This window comes from Oncorhynchus mykiss, chromosome 28, assembly GCF_013265735.2.
Source record: "Oncorhynchus mykiss isolate Arlee chromosome 28, USDA_OmykA_1.1, whole genome shotgun sequence".
In the NCBI taxonomy this organism is placed as follows: Eukaryota; Metazoa; Chordata; class Actinopteri; order Salmoniformes; family Salmonidae; genus Oncorhynchus; species Oncorhynchus mykiss.
Window position 1 is genome coordinate 6794886 of NC_048592.1, and position 17855 is coordinate 6812740.

At 39.9% G+C, this 17855-nt stretch overlaps 1 protein-coding gene across 4 annotated transcripts in view; it reads right to left on the minus strand.

Moving 5' to 3' along the window:
* Positions 1–4929, minus strand: part of LOC110508403 (serine/threonine-protein kinase STK11) — a 47007-nt gene extending 42078 nt beyond the window's left edge. For 3 of the 4 annotated variants that reach the window (XR_002471301.2, XM_021588914.2, XM_021588915.2), the window contains exons 1-2: positions 4408–4596; positions 2576–3583 (exon numbers count right to left, since the gene is read on the minus strand). Coding sequence is in view for 2 of the 4 variants with exons in the window: in XM_021588914.2 (XP_021444589.2) it covers positions 2576–2859 (284 nt within the window). In the remaining 2 variants the exon portion in view is untranslated. Of the gene's footprint in view, positions 1–2575; positions 3584–4407; positions 4597–4779 lie in introns of those variants that run through there. The other variant, XR_005040119.1, reaches the window with a different exon arrangement.
* Positions 4930–17855: the final 12926 nt, after the last annotated feature.

A 17855-nucleotide genomic window follows, 5' to 3' on the forward strand; every position in this document is an offset into this window, starting at 1 on the left:
AACAAAAGAACTGACAGTTCAAAAGAGAGAGATGGTCATTGACCTTTATAAATCTGGTAATGGCTAGAAGAAGATTCACAAAACGACTGAATAGACCACTGAGCACTGTCAGGGCAATTATTTAAAAATTCTAAAGATATGGAACAGTTGAAAACCTCACAGGTAAAGGACGCATTTGCCCACCAGGAAGGGAGGAGGATGGTGAGAGAAGCAACAAAATCCCCAAGAATCACAGTGAAAGAATTGCAGGCCTTGGTGGCGTCTTGGGGTCACCAGCTTTCAAACCACAGGCTGGAAGTGTTACCAGAAGAAAGCCCTTTCTGAACACAAGACACAGACGCCAGCGCTTGTAGTTTGCCAAACGTCATTTAAATTATGACTGGAAGAAGGTGCTCTGGTCAGATGAGACCAAAATTGAACGTTTTGGTCAGATACAGCATTGGCACATTTGGCATCGAAACAGAGATGCCTACAAGGAAGAGGCACCTCATACCCATGGTGAAATATGGTGGTGGGTCAGTGATGTTTTGGGGCTGTTTTAATTCCAGAGGTCCAGGGGCACTGGTTAAGATTGTGCCATCAATGAATTCCACCAAGTATCAGGCAATTTTGGCTGACAATCTGGTTACCTCTGCCAGAAGGCTGGGCCTTGGCCATAGGTGGACTTTCCAACTAGACAATGACCCAAAACATACCTCAAGATGCACACAGAAATGGTTCTGTGACAACAAAATCAATGTTGTGCCAAGGCCATCTCAGTCGCCAAACCTCAATCCAATCAATAACCTGTGGGCTGAGTTGAAGAGGGCAGTTGATAAGCGCAAACCCAAGAATGAAGGATCTTGAAAGGATCTGCATAGAGGAATGGTCCAAAAATCCCTCCAAATGTGTTCCTTAACCTTGTCAAACATCACAGGAAAAGACTCCATGCTGTTATCCTTGCCAGAGGTGGTTGCACTAAGTACTAAATGAGGAGAGCCAATCATTATGAAACCTTGATTTTAGTGAAATGTACTTTGTATTAAATTATGATTTTGGTTGGTTCCATTGAAACATTAATAAAGTACAGTATTTCTCAAATGTTGGTATTTTGAGTCTCTCTATAATTATATTGTTTATATTTTTTAAAGTATTGTTTGTGCATTGCCAGTCAGATGTGCCAGTAATTTTGGAGCCCACTGTGTGTGATATATATAAATAATTATTGCTACTAAAGAAGTCTAGGTCGACCAACAGCCTGTAGACCAAACAATCAAACCAGTCGACGAAATGGGGTCAGCCCTAAAACAATATTGAAGTAGTTGACAATATCAGTGGGTTTTGTGATGAATGAGACATCTGATTCAATGAACGAAGGAGCCGAGTTTGCCATTTGCCCAAGATTTCATTTAAGGTGTTCCAAAGCGTTTTACTATCATTCTTATATAATTTATCTTTGTTTCATAGTATAGCTTCTTCTTTTTACTTAGTTTAGTCACATGATTTCTCAATTTGCATAACATTTGCCAATCGGTTGTGCAGCCAGACTTATTTGCCTCATCCCTCAACCGTAACATTTTTCAATTACTCATCAATCCACAGGGATTTAACAGTTGTTATACCTCAGTGGGCCTACAAAAGGGGGGGCAGGCCCGGCAGTTACACATCCCTGCTTTAAACATACGGCGACAATTTCAGAATAACCGTCTTTTCCTGTAAAAAAACAAAAAATGAGTATAATATAAGGAAAATGCCTATACATTTCGGCGGTTTCAAAAACGTCACTCGGCTATGAGTGTTGGGCTCAACGAGACAATTCTGTTTATACTGACCTGCTTGGAGGGGGCAACTGTCAGGCGAGTGTAGTGCTCGACCTCCGGAGGTAGTGGTCTAGATGTGACAAATTCACATTACCGAAAAAGGTCTGGCCGAGGGTATTTTCTCAAAATCTCTAGGTGCTCTATGGTGCCGCCATGTAGGGAAAGGGACTTATTTGAATAGGAGAGCGAAATGCAAATGAAGATCCAAAGTGTTGTTGTGCACTTTAGACATGTAGAGAAAACAGTTATTGAGACACTGTAGGCGTGAACACAGTAATAGACTATGCACATGCTAATGATAATCACAGAGGCACAATATTAAGCGTTACCCAAGCAATCATCCTATAGCAGTGACATTTAAGCAATAAGGACTAAGGGGGTGTGGTATATGGCCAATATACCATGGCAAAGGGCTGTTCTTACGCACGACGCAATAAGGAGTGCCTGGACACGGCCCTTAGCTGTGGTATATTGGCCATCTATCACAGACCCCCAAGGAGCCGTATTCCTATTATTAACTGGTTACCAACACATTTAGAGCAGTAAAAATAAATGTTTTGTCATACCCGTGGTATACGGTCTGATATACCATGGCTGTTAGCCAATCAGCACTCAGGGCTCAAATCAGCCAGTTTATAATAGTTAATAAATACTTGTGCTTGACAATGCATGACCAAGAGTGTAAACAGAGGGAAGAAGAGCAAAAAGAAAGATAGGGAGAGAAAAAAATGAAAGAAAAATCCACCACCACACAAACTCCCATCCCCAAAACTTACTTCTTCACATTAGCCTCTCCGTTGGGGATCCGCCTCAGCTTCTTCTTCTTGAGGATCTTGACGGCCCTGCGACACAGTGTGTCAGAGTCCAGCATCTCCTTCACCTTACCGTAGGAGCCCTCCCCCAGCAGGTCTCCCATCAGGTACTTCCCAATCAGCTTGGCCCTCTTCCTGCGTGGCTGGTAGATCACCTCGGTTGAGTCAATGCGGTGAATGAACGTGTCCATGCCCATCAGCTCATTCTCAGTCAGATAGTCCAGGTGCTGCAGCTCCCCGTCACTCATGTTTAAATCAACTTAGTTAGAGCTTAGTCACTGCAGTGTGCTCCAGACAGTCCAATGCAACTGCACTGTGACCTCAAGCCTTTGGCCTGGCTGTGTGTCGTGGTGGCTCAGGGATACAGTTCAATTAGAAAAAAATCAAGGGACATGGGAGGTGTGGCCAGGTCTGGGCATTGAGAGAAACTGTTGACGTTGGGATAGAGTAGGTCTGTAAACATGAAGGGGTTAGTTTTGGTTTGTGGGAAACTGTAGGCTAGCTGTAACAGTTACCAGAGAGGTGTAGGGCAGTTAGCTAAGACCGAATGAGTTCAAGGTCCAGGATGAAAATATTTGTGGAGAGTTCAGGCTGTGACAGGTGCTACTGAGCAGAGAGCGGGATCTCTGGCCGAGATTACATTTCACTGCTTAGCTCCATGTCACCTCCATCTGTGATCTGATATGGGATGGTGACAGGCAGGGGGAGAGGTAAAATGGTCCCGTTTCAAACCCAAGCCCTGGACTTCGGCCATAGGTCCTGGTAGCGATCCATGGTCTCTACTTCAGAGAGGGCACCATCGGTTTGCCTTGATCTAAGTCCAGATGCAATAGCTAAATACTCAAACCAAAATGAGTCCTTTCAGTCTTTAGTATCGTTATTACTGCTCTGAATCCTATATTTCTTGTCAGCTCTTCTAGTGAGTCCACTAGCCTTTCTCAACTGGCAACTCAGGATTATGTTCCAGGGAACCTGTGGGTGAATAACGACATCAACAGTCAAATCTCTCAGCAATCAGGTGGGATATTAGCCTAATGTTCATTTTGTAGAAAGCGAGTGACTGCTACAGGATAGGTCCACAAGACTGGCTAGCTATGCGTTTTACGCTACTTCTGCCCGGTCTGCTGTCAAAATACTAAATCATAAGATCAGCGTTTAAGAACGCAAGCAAACAAGGAAAATCTTTTATGAAATGTTCTTCTCAGACAACTAGCTGTCGCACGACTCAGTAAACGCGTGTCGTACATAGAAAAGCTTGCAACCCAAAAATATGCGCATGCTTATTTTGTGTTCCAAAAAAAATCTGCTCATGTTTATGTGTTGGCTTGAGCTAGCTAACTAGTGAACGTTAACTAGCCTCGGGTATTTTGCTGTTTGTTTCAGTACAGAGCCATAGTTGCCTTCCTCAACTGACGAGGGTAGTTTTCCAAACAAATAGTTTCGGTGTGACTACACCGGGTAACATGCTTTTAACACCTCAACTCCTATCGTTCCGAACCCCAGCACAAATGTAACGTTACACTTTCATTCAACTAGCATTTCTGTAGCTAGCTAACGACGTGCTAGATAACGTTAACCATTTAACTCGGATAAGTAATCGGTGTTTAGTTAGTTTTGTAGGCTATGCTCAGAATCAGATAAAGTTACTAACAAACAAGACGAGTACAGTAACAGTAAGTTAGCTACGTCATCCCTACAGTGTTTACAAACTGCAAAAAGCTACAGTAGTTAACGGCTAACGTTAAATACAGATGGTAGGTTAGCTAAACGTTGGCCTTTTGGTAAACAAGTCTCACCTTGACATTCAGACTGAATCGAAGTCGATGGATGTCCTGTTAGTTATGTAGTCTTCCTCTGTATTTTTTTTATTTGTGTCTGTTTGCACAAATATGTGAGGTTTGCTATTTTTGATGGAGCTGCTATCAGGTTGCCGCCATGTTATTGCTCCAGATGAATGAAAGCCAACCTCTCACTTGCGTCAACGCCGAGTCAAAACGGGGCGTGGAAAAACGAAATTGCCGTTTTTCGTCTTTCGTTTCTGAATTTTACAAACTAAAATCGACTTGTTTTCTCATTTATTGTGTCAAAATTGGACATGGAATAACATAAAATAAATACAAACAACATGTATTACATTTTTAGGTTTAAGTTTTTCATTTTGTTCATACCTGGAAGTACCCCCCCTCCTATAATATTCCAGGGTTTAGGGGAGGTGTATACAGTGTAGGTTGGCAGCACAAATAAAGGATTAGACTGTGTAAGTGTGACAGAAAGATACAAATACTCATGTTAGCTAAAATGCAGAATGTATTAAGAAGTTAGCATGCCAAACTCAGGAAATTGAAATAGGCAACTCGATCACTTTTCTAATCACCCCTAGGGTGTACACCCTATGCACTTTTGGAGTTTTGATTGGAGATTTAACTTCAACATAGGGTGGGAGTTATTATCAGATTGATTACACCTGTCAAATAATCTCAGATCGCCACAAGTGCATAGGTTTTAGGGAATGATTAGGGATTGACCCCCTCTATGCAAATTTGGTTTTTAATAAAGACCATTTTTAAGATCAATTGTTGAACTGTAATTTCTCAAGTTGTCATATTCAATAACACTTTCAGATTTTAAAAAAAAAGTCAATCTATGTAAAAAGTGGGATACAAAAGTCTGTCTACCTCTATTTTTTATGCAGTGTGTTTGTGTTTATTTACACATATCATCTGTCATTTCAAGGTTCTATGTTCAGGTCTCAAATGGTTAACATGGTTAAAATGGTTAACAGCTCGCTACTGTGATCCAGAGGATTTTAAAAGCTATTACATGTAATTGAACTTAATTAAATTAGCCTTTTTCTGAAATGTTGATAAGAATGCCAAAAATCTTTGTTTATATTCATGAAAGCACACATTTCTATGGTTATCAATACCTTGGATAATATGGATAGCCGTGGGCATGAAAAAAAAAAACACTTGTTATTTTTGGCCCAAGAAACAGGTGCGAAGAGTCTGAATCAGAATGATATGTCCTGAAATAAATTTTAATCAATAGACACAATTCAATATTAAGACAATTGTGTCATCACTACAATAACTTATGACATGTGACCTTTCCTATAATGAGAAGTTGTTCAGGGGTCCGGTCCTCAGTGCTGAAACAGCAGCTGCATCTACTGATCACATAGAGGGACCTGATCAGTGATCCTAGATCAGGGGGGAATTCCAACCCGAGTTAAGCGCAAGGAAATGGAATGGAATTCCCGTTTTATGCACTTGTCTCTTTGCATATTCTGACAATTAACTTAAGCAGGAGAATAGCATGCTATTCACTCGCTATTCGATTTGGGTGGCGATCAAAGAAATTAAGGTTATGGCAGAGGAGTCTACAGATATTCTGACCTAGACTTAATTTCCTCACAGTTCCACCACCTTACGCGTGATGAAACAATGAATAAGGCCAAGCAACTTGTCACTTCTACTTTATTTTTTCAGATAGATATAACACTATTCTCCATGTACTGTAATTTACAAATGTATAAGAGCTATCGATAAGAGCAAGGTATTTGAGTAAGCTATTTAGTTAAGGGGATTCTAAATATAAATGGCAATTGTTTTAGATATATTTTATCTTATGATCGCTGGAGACAAATATAACTTGCAAGGATGAAATTTGGAGACCCAAGCTATAGGCTTCTGTAGCCATGCACAAATGACAGTACAGCGCCAACTCTACTGAGTTGATTTATGATTTCTATAATATTTTATTTACATGGCCAGACTTTTCTTTTTTTTTTTACAATTTGTATCATGTTAAATATTAGCCACAATCGGTAGCCACAGTCAGTTATACCCACATACATTTACAACTGTTGTTTTAGTGTTAGTTTCCTTACATTTTGCATCATTCCATGATGCATGGTTAGTCCATTAGTTTAGCTTTCTTTCATCTGTCACGTTCATGTTGTTGTTCCTGAGGATTGCTAGCGCTAGTGGATCATATTAGGCTAATTTATTACAAGTTGTGCAATAATGTTGGACATGCAGCCTATTTGTATCATTATGGAATGCAGACCATACATAACAGTTTAAACCTGGAGCCTGGTGCACGGTTCATAACTGCTGGACTTGAACCGTAGTCATCACAGTTCCATGATTAGAGAGGATTATTAGGGTGGATTTAAAGGACTACTGTTGAACCCCTATTGTGCACTTTTTTCACCTTCCAATATTCATTGGATTGAACAATTGAATAAGGCAACTTTCAGGATGAATCAAACCACTGTATATTTTTATTCACCGATATATTGTGTACGTAAAGGCTGTCCAAACCAGTTTTGTATTATTATTCATAAATAGTTGCCTAACTGTAAATAACATACAAGATCAGTCTTTTTAAATCCATGTGGTGCTAAAAAGGAGACAAAAATATAAGTGTATTTAGGTCTACATGGCTTTCTTTCATTCTTTCATTAATATTCTGAACCGTTCTCTCCATATATTCCAGTGAGTCTGGTGAGAAAATTCAAATTAAAAGGTACACCAAATTTCAAGGGATTGCTTTAGATAAATGTACTGAAACCCCTACTGGATGCAAGGGAATCACACCAGCATAAGGTAAGTCTGAATACCAACTACTGAGAAGTGTGTTGGAAAGGTGTAAATATCCTAAGTCTGAATCAAGCCCCAAGTGAACACAGACTTAGCTCTTTCTTGAATTGTATGTGTGTAAGTAAGTGGGGGCACAGATACAGGTGTGTGTGGTGGTCTGGCTAGTCATTTGTTAATGGGCTGTAGCCTCAGGCCTTTGCCTCTTAAATCTTTATTTTTTGTGCAATCAAAAGGAATATTCAGACCAGACCTTCAACTGTGTGGTGAAGAATCCAAAGCCGTGGATCGGACAGTGAGGAGACAGGATGTTCTGGTGCTCACCTCTCTTAGAGGCTTTTATTTACAATATTAACAGGTGTGCAGGATTAATTGGCCAATACACTTTGTACAGAAAATAACAATCAGGACTTGAAAAAAATCTAAGATATTCTCAGTGTAAACTATTTCCTATTGCCTATTACTCAAACTCAGCCTGCTCTCCCCAAGGCATAAAACAAACAAAACAACAACAACTGAGTACCTAAATGCTATTTCCAGGAACTCCCTTCAGCTAGGAATGTTCCATTTTGATAGCTCCAAAGCACATTTCTACCATAGATGCGTAATTTCCCATGGACATATACCATCATAAACTACAGTTTTACATTAACATACACTTCAATAACTTGTACCATACTTTCTTCTTTAAGTCACACAATGCGCATTCATTAAGTTATTCACCCCCGGGATAATTCATAACTTTGTTTATTCCAGTCAACTGATAAATGTTCTTCAATGATTCGTAGACTAATTTACGTCAAACGTAATGCACACTTCCACTTCAACAAGGAAGTAATTTAGCGCGGCGCTTCTGACAAACACACGAGGTAGGTTAAATGATATGGTTATACTCTACCAACACTTCGGTCTTTATTATAATAATATATTTCACATTGCTAGAGCATGTACTTTTAAAGGGACAGCTTTATACGCGATAGAAACATGGTTAACAAGTTACATTGTTTTATGCACAACAAACACTCGACTTTGTCAAAGTACGGCATTGTTGGCAAACCGAATGCGCTATTCAATACAACATTCTCTTTTTTTCAGGATTCTTGGCTTATACTTTGAAGAGATACAATAAAGAATATTTCTCCAACCAATAATTTAAGTGTCATTGTCTATAAATCATGGACATGCGCCCCATGCCAAACTGTATATGTTTAAGATATTTAATGGAGTGAGTGACAGGAGTTGGGGGCTTAACATTCAGGGAATTTCATGAATTTTGACATTCGCTCAGTACTTGAAAGGTACACCAGACCTCTCTCATTACTGCCATCTGGTGAATAATAATTGCACAACACGGGTTATTCAGTAAATACACCGCAATTCAGCCATTTGAGACTTTTTATTTATTTTTTATTTTACCTTTATTTAACCAGGCAAGTCAGTTAAGAACAAATTCTTATTTCCAATGATGGCCTGGGAACAGTGGGTTAACTGCCTGTTCAGGGGCAGAACGACAGATTTGTACCTTGTCAGCTCAGGGGTTTGAACTCACAACCTTCCGGTTACTAGTCCAACGCTCTTAACCACTAACCACTAACCCTGCCGCCCCAATTTTTGTAGGATTAATGATACTAACTTCCAACTATTGTCAGATTAAAAATATATTGAATAACTTGTGTATATAGTACCATAAGTAGAATAATACAGCCTGTCACATGTTTTTATACTTCATCCAAAATGCTTTACCTTCATTTTAAAACAGGCCTAAAAAAATGGAAATGCTTGCTGAAGTGGATGGTGAATGCATTTGGCCAGTAGTGAATAGATGTGTGAAGACACAGTAACATCTTGAAATCTCATTTTGTCTTCGCTTGTAACTTATAAAATATTACATTAGATTTGATTTTGTATCAATTACATGAACTTTCATTTCTTATCAAGAGAAGGGAGTTTCTTCAACTAAACCTATGTACACCCATCTATCCACTCTTTCCCCCCCACACCCACATTCTTCCATACAAGTGCCATCTGTCAACTATAAGTAAAAGTCACACTTGAAGAAAATTTATACATTGAATTAAATGGATTTAATCAAAGGGTAGTTGAACCAGAGCAAGCAAAGTTTAGTATGATAGGGATGAAGTAATTGATTTTGGCAGCATGGGATCGGTGCCAACAGCAAAACAACTTCCCCTAATATATCATGGAGAGAAAGAAAGAGATGATCGGCTATGAAAAGCCAACTGACATTTACTCCTGAGGTGCTGACTTGTTGCACCCTCGACAACTACAGTGATTATTATTATTTGACCATGCTGGTCATTTATGAACATTTTAACATCTTGGCCATGTTCTGTTATAATCTCCACCCGGCACAGCCAGAAGAGGACTGGCCATCCCTCATAGCCTGGTTTCTCTCTAGGTTTCTTCCTAGGTTTTGGCCTTTGCACAACCTAGGGTTGTTTTTCCTAGCCACCGTGCTTCTACGCCTGCATTGCTTGCTGTTTGGGGTTTTAGGCTGGGTTTCTGTACAGCACTTTTATATATCAGCTGATGTAAGAAGGGCTATATAAATACATTTGATTTTGATTTGAAAGCATGGGGCAGTTGAATAATTTAAATTCTGTAAGAGAGACCGTATTTAAAGACCCATGTTGTTACATGAGAATCAAGTAAATAGCCTGATTATGTGGACAACCATTCACAGGCAAGCAATCTGAAAGCTTGTAAGGGTCATCTATAGGTAATACCACACGACATTAGATAATTGAAGAGACACCCCTTGAGAGCATCATGCCTAACAGGAAGTGTAAAGAAGGAGCTTTCCTAACAGGATGTGTAAAGGAGGAGGGTCTCAGCTGAAGTCCAAAAATTCTAATATGTTCTGTCCAGTTGTCCCTCAAACAGGCCTGCAGGTGCCATCAACCAGCATTACATACCATCTCTGAGTGAACTGTGAGGATTGTCAAGATAGAGAGGGAAAGTTAACTGTTAATTTGTGATATATGTTAACATACTGTATGTGACTTGCTCTATCATAAATCAGTCACATTGACCCTAAAAACACATTTGGATTTTTATACAGTGCTGAAAAGAGGCAAATGTTAGCTTTCTAATGAAACCCACATGATATCTCTACTCCAAATATCAAGTGAGTTGCGCACCGTTACGTGCTGAGCGTGATTTTGAGAAAAACGCAGTCAAAGTTTGCAGTTACTTAAGACATTTATTCAAATAATGACTAACAACTATTTACTTAATACAAAACTGCAGACATAGTGTCTGTTGCATAGTTGTCCGCAAACACGTATATGTGTACATTTGCACGTGTATGCGTGCATACATATGTGTGTACACATACAAGCATCAGAATGTGTTGGTTACATTCACTTATTTGCACATGTACACATGTACAGTACATGCAGATACATATGTATGACAGCGAAAAACTCACACCGCACATGTTCATGCCGTGATACAGTATGTGCGAGGACTACAGGCAGTGTGCACGTGTTTGTGTTCATGTGTACACGCACATACATGTACAAATGTCCGCACCCCGTGTAGTCCTTGCACATATGGTTCTGGCCCTTGCCCCGTTGTTTTTCCATGTCAGATTACATTCGAAGATAAGGCTAGGGAGGATAAATACACAAGAAATTCCCACGTTAAATAACGTCTCTTATAAATACATGTAACAGAAAAAGTGTACAGCCTATACTCACATTTTTTCCCTGGGTACAGCATACAGTATGTAGATGTGCCTAAGCAACCCTCTCACACACCCAGGACCTGCATGTTTATGAACCCCGCACAGAGTAAGCATCTGAAAAGAGATAAAACAGGAAAGGGGATGGAGGGGCTGAGAGCTAAACAGGGTCAGAGTAAGCTCTGTTCTCTCTAAACAGCAAATCAATTCGAAATGTTAAAGAAAATATGACCACACACACGTCACCAGAGAGTAATGACTGATGGCCTATTTGGATCCGATTTGTGTGGGCATTGGTTAGTCTTTGCCGCTGGCCCACTTGCTTGAGATGTTGAATGTTGGATTTAGGAAAACACTCAACATGATTTGTACCTGCGCCACACAGAGGACTTGGTCTAAAATGTCAGTAGCACCTGGATGTCTGCCCTCTTAATTCCAGGGATCCATCTTAGGAGCGACATCGCGTGAACATCAACGTTTTTGACATAGTGAACAATTCGCTGAATACCCTCATGAGACATCACCCTTTTACTGGCGTGGCGACGACCACCACACTCTTCTTCCTTGAAGCCACGCCATTTTCCTTATAGAATTTAATCACTGCAGTCAGCTTATCTGTAAAAAATACACTTTTTAAAACATGCTTTTAATATGTGCTGAAAGGCACAATGTACAGTGCCTTGCGAAAGTATTCGGCCCCCTTCAACTTTGCGACCTTTTGCCACATTTCAGGCTACAAACATAAAGATATAAAACTGTATTTTTTTGTGAAAAATCAACAATAAGTGGGACACAATCATGAAGTGGAACAACATTTATTGGATATTTCAAACTTTTTTAACAAATCAAAAACTGAAAAATTGGGCGTGCAAAATTATTCAGCCCCTTTACTTTCAGTGCAGCAAACTCTCTCCAGAAGTTCAGTGAGGATCTCTGAATGATCCAATGTTGACCTAAATGACTAATGATGATAAATACAATCCACCTGTGTGTAATCAAGTCTCCGTATAAATGCACCTGCACTGTGATAGTCTCAGAGGTCCGTTAAAATCGCAGAGAGCATCATGAAGAACAAGGAACACACCAGGCAGGTCCGAGATACTGTTGTGAAGACGTTTAAAGCCGGATTTGGATACAAAAATATTTCCCAAGCTTTAAACATCCCAAGGAGCACTGTGCAAGCGATAATATTGAAATGGAAGGAGTATCAGACCACTGCAAATCTACCAAGACCTGGCCGTCCCTCTAAACTTTCAGCTCATACAAGGAGAAGACTGATCAGAGATGCAGCCAAGAGGCCCATGATCACTCTGGATGAACTGCAGAGATCTACAGCTGAGGTGGGAGACTGTCCATAGGACAACAATCAGTCATATATTGCACAAATCTGGCCTTTATGGAAGAGTGGCAAGAAGAAAGCCATTTCTTAAAGATATCCATAAAAAGTGTAGTTTAAAGTTTGCCACAAGCCACCTGGGAGACACACCAAACATGTGGAAGAAGGTGCTCTGGTCAGATGAAACCAAAATTGAACTTTTTGGCAACAATGCAAAACGTTATGTTTGGCTTAAAAGCAACACAGCTCATCACCCTGAACACACCATCCACCCTGTAAAACATGGTGGTGGCAGCATCATGGTTTGGGCCTGCTTTTCTTCAGCAGGGACAGGGAAGATGGTTAAAATTGATGGGAAGATGGATGGAGCCAAATACAGGACCATTCTGGAAGAACCTGATGGAGTCTGCAAAAGGCCTGAGACTGGGACGGAGATTTGTCTTCCAACAAGACAATGATCCAAAACATAAAGCAAAATCTACAATGGAATGGTTCAAAAATAAACATATCCAGGTGTTAGAATGGCCAAGTCAAAGTCCAGATCTGAATCCAATCGAGAATCTGTGGAAAGAACTGAAAACTGCTGTTCACAAATGCTCTCCATTCAACCTCACTGAGCTCGAGCTGTTTTGCAAGGAGGAATGGGAAAAAATGTCAGTCTCTCGATGTGCAAAACTGATAGAGACATACCCCAAGCGACTTACAGCTGTAATCGCAGCAAAAGGTGGCGCTACAAAGTATTAACTTAAGGGGGCTGAATAATTTTGCACGCCCAATTTTTCAGTTTTTGATTTGTTAAAAAAGTTTGAAATATCCAATAAATGTCGTTCCACTTCATGATTGTGTCCCACTTGTTGTTGATTCTTCACAAAAAAATACAGTTTTATATCTTTATGTTTGAAGCCTGAAATGTGGCAAAAGGTCGCAAAGTTCAAGGGGGCCGAATACTTTCGCAAGGCACTGTATTCGCTGCTCTTTTTCCTATTCATGATACAGCCTACTATTTATTACTCATTCTTTCCTCTTCTGGATAGGACCTCTCAATTTCTGCCTAAAATGACATACCCAAATCTAACTTCCTGTAGCAAGGATATGCATATTATTGTTACTATATGAAAGGGACCACTTTTGAAGTTTGTGGAGATGTGAAATTAATGTAGGACATGAGTTTTCTTTTTGGGAATCATTTAGATGCTGTCCACAACAGGGCAACAGTGTGTGTGTAAAGTTTTGGACTACACAGTATTTACAGTTATAGTATTTAGAACACCCACAGTCCTCTACACCAGATTGTGCTGCTGATGCCAAGTCCCATAGCTTTCTTTTTCTGCTGTGAAGCAGAGGGTAACAGCACAAGTAGTGCAGGGGATAGGAGATTTTTTGTGGCACAATGTGTGCTCTTTTGGCCCCGAGGCAAATTCAGTTATGTTTTTTGGCCGGGTGGGTGTGGAGCAGGGGTCAGACTGGAGGAACCAGTTCCTACGTTTGAATGAGTGGGGGATGGAGGACTTGAATGTGATCTCTTTGGCGTTGGCTCCCAGAGGTCATCTGAGTCTCTACCTCTACTCAGGATTTTTAAAAATTAAGTTAGAAATCAAGTTTACTATTACTTATTTTATTTAACCTTTATTTTGGCAGGGGGTGAGCCCTGCATCAATACTTTTACGGATGAGCCCTGCATCAATATATCAAGTACACAACACATATATACAAATATAATATATTGAGTATGGGGAACACAATCATTATAATTAAATATGTGGGCAAATAGGCAATAAGACATAAAAAAAAACAGCCACAGAATCTCATAGCCAACATGACATACACATAGGCTATGCTAATACTTTGTATGCCTCAGGTCTATATATACACAGTGCCTTCGGAAAGTATTCAGACCCCTTGACTTTTTCCACATTTACAGCCTTATTCTAAAATGTATTAAATCGTTTTTTCCCCTTATCAATCTACACACAATAACCAATAATGAAGCAAAAAATATGTTTTTAGAATATTTAGCAAATGTATAAAAAAAAAACAGAAATACCATATTTACATAAGTATTCAGACCCTTTACTCAGTACTTTGTTGAAGCACCTTTGGGGTCTTCTCAGGTATGACGCCACAAGCTTGGCATACCTGTATATGGGGAGTTTCTCATATTCTCCGCAGATCCTCTCAAGCTTTGTCAGGTTGGATGGGGAGCATTGCTGCACAGATATTTTCAGGTCTCTCCAGAAATGTTCGATTGGGTCCGGGCTCTGGCTTTGCCACTCCTGCGTTGTCTTGGCTGTGTGCTTAGGGTCATTGTCATGTTGGAAGGTGAACTTTTGCCCCAGTCTGAGGTCCTGAGTGCTCTGGAGCAGGTTTTCATCAAGGATCTCTCTTGACTTTGCTCCATTCATCTTTGCCTCAACCCTGAATAGTCTCTCAGTGCATGCCGCTGAAAAACATTCACACCAAATAGTTCAATCTTGGTTTCATCAGACCAGATTGGTGGAGTGCTGCAGAGATGGTTGTCCTTCTGGAAGGTTCACCCATCTCCACAGAGGAACTCTGGAGCTCTGTCAGCGACCATCAGGTTTTCGGTCACCTCCCTTCCACCCCGATTTCTTGGTACCCTTCCCCAGATCTTTGCCATGACAAGATCCTGCTGTCTTGTGCCTTTTACTGATGAGTGGCTTTCATCTGGCCACTCTACCATAAAGGTCTGATTGGTGGAGTGCTGCAAAGATGGTTGTCCTTCTGGAAGGTTATCCCATCTCCACAGAGGAACTCTGGAGCTCTGTCAGCGACCATCAGGTTTTCGGTCACCTCCCTTCCACCCCGATTTCTTGGTACCCTTCCCCAGATCTTTGCCATGACACAATCCTGTCTCGGAGCTCTACGGACCATTCCTTGGCTTCATGGCTTCGTTTTTTCTTAACATGCACTGTCAAATGTGGGACCTTATATATTCCAAATCATGTCCAATCAATTGAATTTACCACAGGTGGACTCCAATCAAGGTGTAGAAACATCTCAAGGATGATCAATGGAAACAAGATGCACTTGAGCTCAATTTCGAGTCTCATAGCATAAGGTCTGAATAATTATGTATGTAAGGTATTACATTTTTTATTTTTTTAAATAAATTTGCAAACATTTCTAAACTTTTTTTTTGCTTTGTCATTATGGGGTATTGTGTGTAGACTGCTGAGGAACTTTTTTTATTTAATCCATTTCAGAATAAAGCTGTAAATTAACAAAATGTGGAAAAATTCTAGGGGTCTGAATAGTTTCCGATTGTACTGTGTATATATAGAAATCAAAGATTATTTTTTTGAATTAATATGCAACCATTTAAACTAATTTATTCTCATTAGCATGAGAAGCAAAAACATATTTTACTTACTGATCTAAAAGTGGATATTTTCCTTCCAAGAACATTTCTTCCACGCTGCAATCATAACTGTGCTCACTCAGTCCTCATCCATTAGTTCTGTGTCACTGTCCCGGTCAATTTCTGCAATAATGTCATCCAAATTTGTATACTTGGACTTCGATTTAGCTTTTCCACTCTTACATGCTGACCACACCGCTCGCGTCATGAAATAAATGAGCAAAATTAATTTACACATAAATGTTATTCAATCATTGCACCAACACTGATTGCGTGTGTCAACGAGCGTCTGCGTAGCCAGGCCCTAAAATAGAACTTGGTTCTATTTGTGACACTTGATGCTTTGCAAGTCCTGCCTCCCCCATCTTCTCATTGGTTTTTGGAGCATTTACCCACATGGATGATTGAAAGATTAACTGAGGTCCACACTCCAATCCAGTTGGTAGTGGTAATGCACATTAAAGTTGGTTGACAACTGCCATATAAAGTCCAAAGAAGAAGAAGAAGCCTGAAGAAGGAGAGATTACTAGAAACAAACGTTTACCCTTTTATCTGTGGATTAATTGTTGGAGTCGAGGACCTTGTGCATTTCCGGTAAAATAACAACCCAATGTTTATATCCCAGGACAAATTAACTAGCAACAGCAAGCTAGCTAGCTAAATTTCCATAAATATTTAATTATTTTCGACCTGTCCCCAAATTAATATAGTTAGTTCAGAGTTCGTTTTGATATTTCAACCTGCGTGTCGTGATGTGGCAACTGGTCTGGTGTGGGTGGACAAAATAAACATACGTGTGAGCGGTCTGGTCAGCATGTTAGTAGCCATGTTTTACCTTTTCAGTTTTGAGAAAAGATTGAAGAAGATAATTAACTGCTGCGTAACATAAACTACGGTGCATCCTGTTTGCTTTCCCCTTGAGAATGAACACTGTTGCGCACAGCTCTAGCTTGATGTCTGTTTGTCGTACAAAGGGCATTCACATACTACTGTAAAGCTGAGCTCATTGGCTATCTAGCTAGCTATGTTTCAAAATGACAGGTGGTCATTGGACCAAGACACTGTCAATGAAGTGAACACCCCTCGTCTCATTGGTGAGTAATGATGGCTGACCTTCATGGGCTAATTGATGTGTTGTGTAGCCAATACATAATGTAGAATGATGAAACACGTTTGGTTGCCTTCTAGAGTGTCTGCGGATTGCACAGAAACAGAAATTGACCGGATTGACTAGAGTTTTGCAGATTAGATTTCTTAAATAGTTTTGTTGAAAGAGTCGGATTTAATGCAAAACGCTGTATACAACATGGATCGTGTTAGGATATAAAAAAAATGTATTCTATCAAACAAAACTGTGCTACATTTTATCTCTGGGACCCTCAGGATGACACATCAGAGCAAGATTACTGAATGTAAGTACATTATTTACCGACACAAACCTTCGCATTACCGGTGAATGTATCAAACCGGTTGCCTTGATAATGTTTTTTTTTTTTTTTTTACTGTAAATTGGACACTGCAGTTAGATTAACAGTCATTTAAGCTTTTTGACGATATAACACATTTCTATGTCCTGGAAAGTTGGCTGTAGTTTACAACTCAAATAACACATATTGAGCAACAACTGTCCTGATTTCGAGACACTGATCCATTTGGGGTTAACTACCGCATAACATTTTTAATACTGTTGCAGCCCCAACAGAAACCATAAAGTTGTATTCCTCTTTAAGAAAACTTACATGTGTAGGAATTTGAATGTTTCTCTGCAGATTTGCTGGCTATCATGGAAAAATGATGTTATCTGATGATTCCTTTTTGTTTTCTCCTTTTTGAGCTGATTGTTTCCTTGCAGACGTTCATGGAACCAGCTATCTTGGCAATGAGCACTAGATGCTTTTCATCTGAAAAACAAAAAACAATATACAATTCTTTAACATTCAGTCATCGTCATAATCTATTCTAGCCAATACATTTTCAAGTAATATCAACTCACTTTTTGTAACACTCACAAACTACTTATAACCTGCACTCATTAAAATGCATGGGTGAACACAGACACACACAGTACACACAAACACCACAAAGCTAGTAACAAGTCCCATAAGTTACTAGCTACATAGCTAGCTAGGTTGCATGGGCTACACATACCCCACTTCTCTCTCTTTCCAAAGCCACACATTCACTCACACACACACACTTGGCTTTAATAGACTAGCTAGCTG